This window comes from Dendrobium catenatum, unplaced genomic scaffold, assembly GCF_001605985.2.
Source record: "Dendrobium catenatum unplaced genomic scaffold, ASM160598v2 fragScaff_scaffold_223, whole genome shotgun sequence".
Taxonomy (NCBI): Eukaryota; Viridiplantae; Streptophyta; class Magnoliopsida; order Asparagales; family Orchidaceae; genus Dendrobium; species Dendrobium catenatum.
Genome location: NW_021318685.1, coordinates 252,156 through 260,456, shown reverse-complemented (window position 1 = coordinate 260,456; position 8,301 = coordinate 252,156). Strand labels below are relative to the sequence as shown.

The 8,301-nt window shown below is 34.8% G+C and overlaps 1 protein-coding gene across 1 annotated transcript in view; it reads left to right on the top strand.

Annotated features, from left to right (window-relative positions):
* Nucleotides 1–925: 925 nt before the first annotated feature.
* Nucleotides 926–8,301, top strand: part of LOC110103041 (protein TIC 100) — a 48,021-nt gene continuing 40,645 nt past the window's right edge. Inside the window, exons 1-2 of the mRNA XM_020831587.2 lie at nucleotides 926–1,611; nucleotides 6,038–6,109. Coding sequence (XP_020687246.1) covers nucleotides 986–1,611; nucleotides 6,038–6,109 — 698 coding nt within the window. The 5' untranslated portion in view covers nucleotides 926–985. The remainder of the gene's footprint in view (nucleotides 1,612–6,037; nucleotides 6,110–8,301) is intronic.

Genomic DNA, 8,301 nt, shown 5'->3' with positions numbered 1-8,301 from the left:
AACATTGATTACTTGACTTTTGATCCTCTAAATCCAATTGAATGAGTTGGAACCATCCTTAGCATGATTTTGCATGGAGCTTGCATGGCTTGATTTTATAGAGCTTTTCATGACCACTTTTACATGAGCCCGTTCATTACATCACAACTTCTTAATCTTCATAATTTCAAACATAAAATTACATTCATGAAAATTAAATTATAATAATTAAAATAACATCATGATGATTATATAAATTATCACGAAGATCAGTAACCACTTAATATACTTAATCAGAGGTTAACTACAAATCCCAAATAATTAGTACGCACAAAAAAATAAAAAAAATCTCCATTAAATATTGTATATAATGTTTAGAGAGGAAAAATATGACGATTAATGGTATAAATAGGTGATCAAGTTCATATTAATAGGCCATAAATTAATGAATTTTAAAAAATAATGATCAAAGACCTCAAGGTTCAATTAAGGATGAAGATTAATTAATAAGTTATCAAGGTTCTTTAGCCATGGACTCAATAAACCAATTTATTTATTATCTTGATTAAAGATAATTTCTTAATTAGTGTTAGGATTATAACTTAGGCATATTAGAACTAATTAAAGTTTAGTAGGCTAATTATAATTTAACTATAATACTTATGAATAATTAAACATTAATTTTAATTATTAGTTTTATTTTTATCTATCATTAATAAAAAATATTTAAATATATTTATATTCTTTAACAAATTTAAAATGGAAATTTACCATAATTAGTAAGTAATTAATAATATAATATCCAATTAAACATTCCTTAATCTAATTAACACTTAATTACATTTTAGTTGGATTAAATAAAAATAGAGTTAAAAAATGACACGTGCCAATTTCTAAAACCCTATCCCTCCTCCCCTGCATTCCGGTCGTCTATATATGGAACATCTTATCCTCTCCCATAGTTTGCCTGCACAGCGTAACTCCTCTGCTCTCCGGCGCGTCGGAAATGGCGGACTCTAGCATGAGTACGGCGGATGATCGAGAAGTCGACCAGGAAACAATGGAGGAAAAGGACGAAGAAGAAGAGAAATCCTCAGGAGACGAGGCTTCTTCTTCATCGTCATCCTCGGAGTCGGAGTACGATTCTGAGTACTCCGAAGACGAGGGAGACTACTACGATGAGTATTCGTCGTCCGATGAGAAGGACAACTCACCAGAGACTAACTTACGGCGATTTTCAGAGGCCCTTGGTAACCGCACCAACCGGAAGCTGGAGGAGGAGCAGGAGAAAGACTACAGCGATCCCGAGGAGATGTTCGACTTCCCTAAGGACCCGGAGAATTGGAGGGAGGAGGATCTTAGGGAGCTTTGGGCCGACGTTCCCCTGGGGATTGGGGAGCCTGGCTGGGATCCTGTCTTTGCTGAGGAAGACGAGTGGGAGGCCATTAATCAGGCGGTTAAGGAGGGGAAGAATCCACTCATTGCACCGTTCTACGTCCCATACCGCAAGCCTTTCCCGGTGATTCCCGACGACCACCATGATATCTCTAATCCGAAGTCTGTGATAGAGGAGCTTGACCGGATTGAGGAGTTTCTCAAGTGGGTCAGCTTTGTTTTTGACGATGGAAGCACGTAAGATGTGATAAATTTCAAGCTTTTCTTTCAGTAGAGACATTCTTGTCTTGCTGCGACTCCTTCCATTGCTAAAATCATTACTAGGAGTAAACGAAGAAGTTTTGTAAGTGCAATCCTTTGATTGTTACGATGTTATGTATAGTTTGGCGACTGGAACTATGATTGGTGCTAATATTTAGCATATGTGCAAATTTGATGCTGGGCATAGGAGAAGATATCTTTTGGTACTTAACAAGAAATTATTTTTTGATATTTTTTCCCTCAACGTTAGTTGAAATTCAACACTGCCTTTGCCAGGTCCCAAGACCTGGATGAGGAAAGTGAATGGCTGAATTAGGTTGTCGACAATCAACATAAAATTGTCGAATAATCATGATATGAATCATTTAATACATTGTATTAATACTATGACATTTCCAAAAAGCGGCGTGCTGTATGGTCTGCAAGGGTCATTGCACCGGTGTTCGGCTATAAATTTGTCGCATAATCATGATATGAATCATTTAATACATTGTATTAATATTACGACATTTCCAAAAAGCGGCGCGTTGTATGACTTGCAAGGGTCATTGCATCGGTGTTTGGCTATTGTGTTAAATAAGCAAGGGTTATCACATCATGGACCGATGTGGGCAAAGAAGCTAGTCTATGAAACTAGAATTATGATATGAATTTGAAATATAGATTCTCTTATAGAAAAATTAGTGAAATTAATAAATATTATGATTCATAAAAAGATTAATATTCTATGCATTCAAGAAGCTAAATGAGTTAGAGAGAATTTTAAGGAGATTTATAGTTTTTTATTTAAGCTATGTTAATCTGGTATGAGTCGTATTAGAAATGATGTATGTGTGCTTATAAATAAGAGTTTGAAGGATATGTTATAAAAATTAATAAAATTTGAGATATAATTATAAATTTAAGGATTACTATTGATGCTAAGTTTATTAATATTATAAGTATTTATGCTTTTCAAATATGTTTGGATATGCATTCAAAGTTAAAATTTTAGAATAACTTAGAAGAAATAATACAAAAGATACCTCTTGAAGAAAGAATTTTTATTGAATTAGATTTAAATGGATATGTTGGCAGAGAGATATAATATTTTAAAAATATTTGTGATGGCTATGAGTTTGTAGTGACTAAAGAAGGTGATAGGATTATATTAGAGTTTACTTATGATTTTGTAATTACGATATATTATTTAAGAAAAGAGATTAACATTTTATCACTTATAAGAATATATAGTAAAACTTAGATTGATTATTTTCTTATTAGAAAAAGAGATCGTTTAGATAGTAATGTCATTCCAGGGAGCGGATTTTGAAATTGGTGGTGGTGGCTTGGAGGTAAAAGCAAGGGGCTATTTGAGGATTTCGCTATTGTACGCTTTAAATATATTTTCTCCCTAGGGTTTAATTTTTTTCATTATGCTTGTGTTTACTTAAATTAGGGTTTCTTAGGTTGTCAGGGCTGTAGCCCAGACTTGTCAACGGTGAATGGCGCATCACAGTGCAAAGTTCATCGTGGAGCCATGGCGTATAGCACATGACACGGCGCACACTATTTTAAAGACACAAAATAGAAAATTATTAAAAATAGTTATAATTTAGTTGTTAATGCTCATCTAAGTTTTCACAAGTTTCATGATAGAGATTGATATGGCTTACAAAATCAACCTAATTAAGAATGAATTTCTGCTTAATGTTTTAGATTAAAAAACACTTGAATTGAATTTTAGTACTTTTAAAATTATTTTAGAAGCCATTTTAAAGTTCAATTCAAGATTATAATCAATATGATGCATTTCCATAAGACAAATCCAACTAAACTAAAATCCCTTGAATTTGATCACATACTAAGAAATGCCAAAACTGATCAAATCAAACTGAGTTGGACCAGTCTTGGTCGGTCCAAGGAATGCCAACCCCCAAAGGGACGTCGAACACGATTACTTCGGCGAGCTTCAGTCTACTAAATCGAGAGGGATGTCTTCCAATCGAGCGAACAAGAAAGAAATATCGTTACCTTCCGATCGAAGGGAAGATAGCTCATTACCTTCGGTGGAAGCAGAAACAAGCATAACAGTGTAGGGAAGAAAGATCGTTACCTTAGCGGCGAACTTCCATCGTGACCTTCGGTCCAATAGGAACGCCTTTATCTAAGGAGGCAATGAAGCTTCTACACCTTTCGTGACCTAACGGCGAAGAAGAGAATAGAGCTCGTTACCTTCGACGGTGGAAGAAAGAAAAAAGAAATAGGAAGATATTTATCTTAAGCCGGAAGTAGGAACAAGGCGCATAGGCGTAGGAGAGCTTCCTTCGTGACTTCGAAACGTGCTTGTCGAAGGAGGTCCAACCAACTCCAGCAGGCCGCAAGCAAAAAAATAAAACCCTAACTAAAACTTTTATCTAATATTAAATAATTTTAAATATTATTATATTATTTAGGAATTAAAATTATATTAATATCTTAAAACTACATAACCTGAAATTTAAATTGCGCGCGCCATGCATCTTTGCGCACACATGGCATAAATGACGTGCACCAATTTGAACATGCACGCTGCAACATGCAGCTGGTGCCGTATGTGCGCCGCGCCGCAACATGCACCATTCCACGCCATTGACAAGTATGCTCTAGCCGATGGCTAGGAATTTGGAAGAGCTAGATCTTCCTCTCCAATTGAAGATCCAACTATATCTTGCTATTTTCTTTCATATTTCTTGCAATAAAAAGATTCTTGGCGTGCTCTTCCCAATTTCTCATTGAGGTTCACTGATTTGGTTGAAAGTGCATTTATTTCCTATCATCATGCCATAGGCTACCTTCTCGGCCAAGGGTATTCAAGTAGGCTGTGGCAAAGGCCTTGTTCAGGGAAGGGAAAGGGTGACTTTATTTCTTTGGATATATTTGGAGATCGAGCGTTATGACTATGCTAGGGTAGGTTTTATTAGTTTCAAGGGTAGGTTTTATTTGGAGAAGGATATGGCACTTTAGATCAGTGTGTGGGATGTTATGAAACTAATGAAGACATTTTTGTGGCTTTTAAATAAGCGGCTAATTAGCGATTTTTTATGTTTGTTACTCAAAGTAGGAAAATGTTTCTTGAAAGATTGAGTTGAAGCTTCTTGGCTATGGAATGTCAGGTTTTCTCTAGAGGAGAAGGTTGATGAACTCCGGAGCATAGATTTAGAATATTAGGAAACTAGTGTAAATGAAATAAAAATCAGATTGGAGAAGTATTCTTCCTTATTGGAAAAGCTTGGTGGCTATTCTTTTATTCTTTGGTTAGATGACTTAGAGTAACCTAAAATCTTATAAAATTAATCTTCTCAACCCTCTACTCTAAAGTCTACCATACAGTTTGCATCAAGTGGTATCTTAGTTAAACTTGGATAAGAGCAAGCTAATATTTACAATTCATTTTAAATTTAGTAGGCTGATAAAAAAATATTTGCACATTATTATTATTTGTTAATAGTGCAAAGACCTTTTTATAATTTTCTTTCATTCATTTTTATTATTGCATAAATGCTTGTAAAAATATTATTCAGGAAGTGATAGAATAATTAACTTTATGCCTAGCTGAAATAAAAACTTAAAACTTCAATATGAATTATAAATGTGATTAAAAGAGAGAAATATGATTCATAAAAAAAAAGCCTCCATTAATTGATAAAAATTTGCTTACCCATTTACCTTCACAAATGTAATCATCAAAATCACATATGCCCCCTCAACAAGTATAATCTTCTCATTCTCTTACTATCACTTAGAGTTCGTTCTTTAATGAATGTTCTTACCGAAGGTAATGAGTGCTTCATGTCCACCATACAGCTTCCTTGTGTATTGCACCAGAAGACTTGTTTCATCCAGAGATGGTGCTGGCGTTGATTATCATCGGCTTTATGCTAGCTAAAATTTATTGCTCTTCATCACCAAGGTTTAAAATAAGCAATGAAATATCCTTTGAGGCCCTCATAATTGAGTTGTTTTTTAACATCACCCAATTCTCTAAAATCTGCTTAGATTTTCTTGTGGATGGTCTGTTGCGCTTTTCTATTCTCTATGATGCATGGGCATATTATGCATGTCTCTGATTACCTTTTAAATTCTTTGTAACCAAGGAAAGCTGTTTATCCATATTTTAACATGTACAAACATGATAACTTGTGTTATCAGTTTGTTTATTACTTCTATATACACATATTAATAGTTTATTGATCCCTATCTCCCTTCCTGTTGCCCTCTCATGCCATGTCTTGGTTTCCTCCTCGTGTGCTAGTAGCTTGCACATATGTCATAGGCAAAAAGGTTCTATTTGTATTTGAGATAAACTTTGACAAAAATTTGGCTGATTTCATGTGGTTAATATGAGAATGTTTTTGATGGTTTTCCCTTTATTTTTTTGAAGATATGAAGGAACCGTTTGGGATGATTGTGCCCATGGAAAAGGCGTATATGTTGAAGAGCGAGGGCTTGTCAGGTTTGGTTATTTCACATTTGTACAAAGAGATTTTTATAAAAACTTTGTTTCGAAATTTCATTTTTTATTCCATTCAATCTGTATAAAAATCATGGCCTGTCATGCTGCTACAAGCATAGAAGATTCGTTTGTTTGAGTTATCAAAGGCTATTCATCTTGTTTATGCATGTTCTAATGGTAAAAATGAGCTTAGTAAATATTGTTTTATAATTCAAGCATACTACCATCACAAGATCCTGCATGATAAGCTGTGTAGGCCATGTTCTAATCAATTGCTGGTTCTTGTTTACTTGAATTTTTAAAGTTATAACACCAAAATAAAATGTTTATTTTTCTGGTAAAAATTTATCCATAATCGAACAGAAATTTTGATACAAATTGAGCATCTGAAGATAATTTAGTTAAATTGATTTAATGCTTGATTTTGCTCAGACAGATCCAATTGGAGATTGAACAAGGTCCAATTGACATGATAACTCTTTTATAAGATCCAATACTTCACATCGAGTATGCATACAACTACATAGCCCAAATAAGATGCTTAAAAGGCTCTGAATCAAATGAACCAACATGATAAGGGTAAGCTAGCCCCACTTAGCCGACTTCTTTCTTGCGTTTGAATGCAATGCATCACATGAGAGGAATATTGCGCGTGACAACCTTGTCGTCACGATTGGGTGGTCTCCCAATTAGCCCCCAGGCTTGTCTTGTTATGAGAAGCACGCTAGGTCTCTGATTGTGCCTTCTTGCTCTTGTTACTGTGTACTCTATTACAGTTGATTTAAACTTCTTGAAGCTATTGTGCCTTTGATGATCAACCATTTTGCCATCACAAAATGGTCCTTTTAGGGAGAACTATTGATTTCTGTAAAACTGATAGGACATTATTGCCTATTTTTCATAGCTGGTTTAGGAGGTTGTAAATTTTCTTATTATTCTTGATAGTCTCATGTCAAAACTTTGATTTTTCACCATTGAATCACCCGTTAGATTGTCTTATATATGTATTATATTCAAATTACTAATTGGACACATTGCCGATAATGTCCTCCATTAACTTGCTTCTAATGGAAATTCCACATAACCTTTTAGGCGGACTATGCTTTATGACTTGGCCGTTATTTATTACAGTTGTGAAAATATTTATGTTTTCAAACAAAAAAATGCCATTAAATTATTTCATATAAAGCCGTTGGAATCCTTCGCCTACATCTAATAAGTTCAATTCTAAAATCAAACTTGTATCTAGGCAAAAGAAAAATATAACACTCCAACCGATTGTTACTACTGCTCGACTAACTCCCTCTTCCTTTCCTATTGCCTCAAACACTTAGTCATTTGAGTTTAATTTGCCACTTCTGATTTTGAACTTAGGATTCATATTGAAATGATATGTTAAACATAAGGAGTTTTTTTTATGAAGTTTTCTTTACCTCTTTTATTTGAACTCTGATGTGATACAACATGCAATGGAAACAAGAACTGCTTGGGGATTTTAATATAAGATTTTAAAGCTTTGCTAGTTATAGAATTAATGTTTACCCAATTTAGATTTTCAGAATTATCAATTCGAAATTAAGTAAGGCATGCGGTTATAACTAGATTAATGGGACAATATCAACTTGACAACATAGAAATAAAGAGTAATGCTATAGGGAGAAACAATAATTCACAATTAACAAATAGAACTCTTCACCTTGGGTCTCTCACTCACTCTCTTGTTGGTGGCACTTTTAATGGAGGAAGATTGAGAGCAACCGAGCGATGCCACTAGGAGACAAATGGCGCACAAAAGCGTAGTCCGTTGGAGCAGTAACCAGTGGCGGGTAGTCCATGGGATGACTAGTGAGCATCCAACATCTTATCCTTTCTTCCTTGACGGCTATGGTGGGGGCTAAGAGGCAAATGCCGGAAATCTGAAATAAATTCAGATTTTAGTGATTTAGGAGAGGGATTTAATTTGAATTTCAAATTAATCCAAGGAGGGAGAGACGGGCGGCCATGGGGAGAAGATTTGGGCTGAATTTGTGGTGTTAATATGTCATTTGGAAGAGAGAGAGAGGCCCACTAAGAGTGGCCGGCCATATGAGGAGGAGACAGAGAGAGATTTAGGAGTTATGAGAGTGGGGCCCAAGTTTAAGTAAGAAATTCAATTAAATCTGAATTTTAATTTCAGATTTAATTGGGCTTAA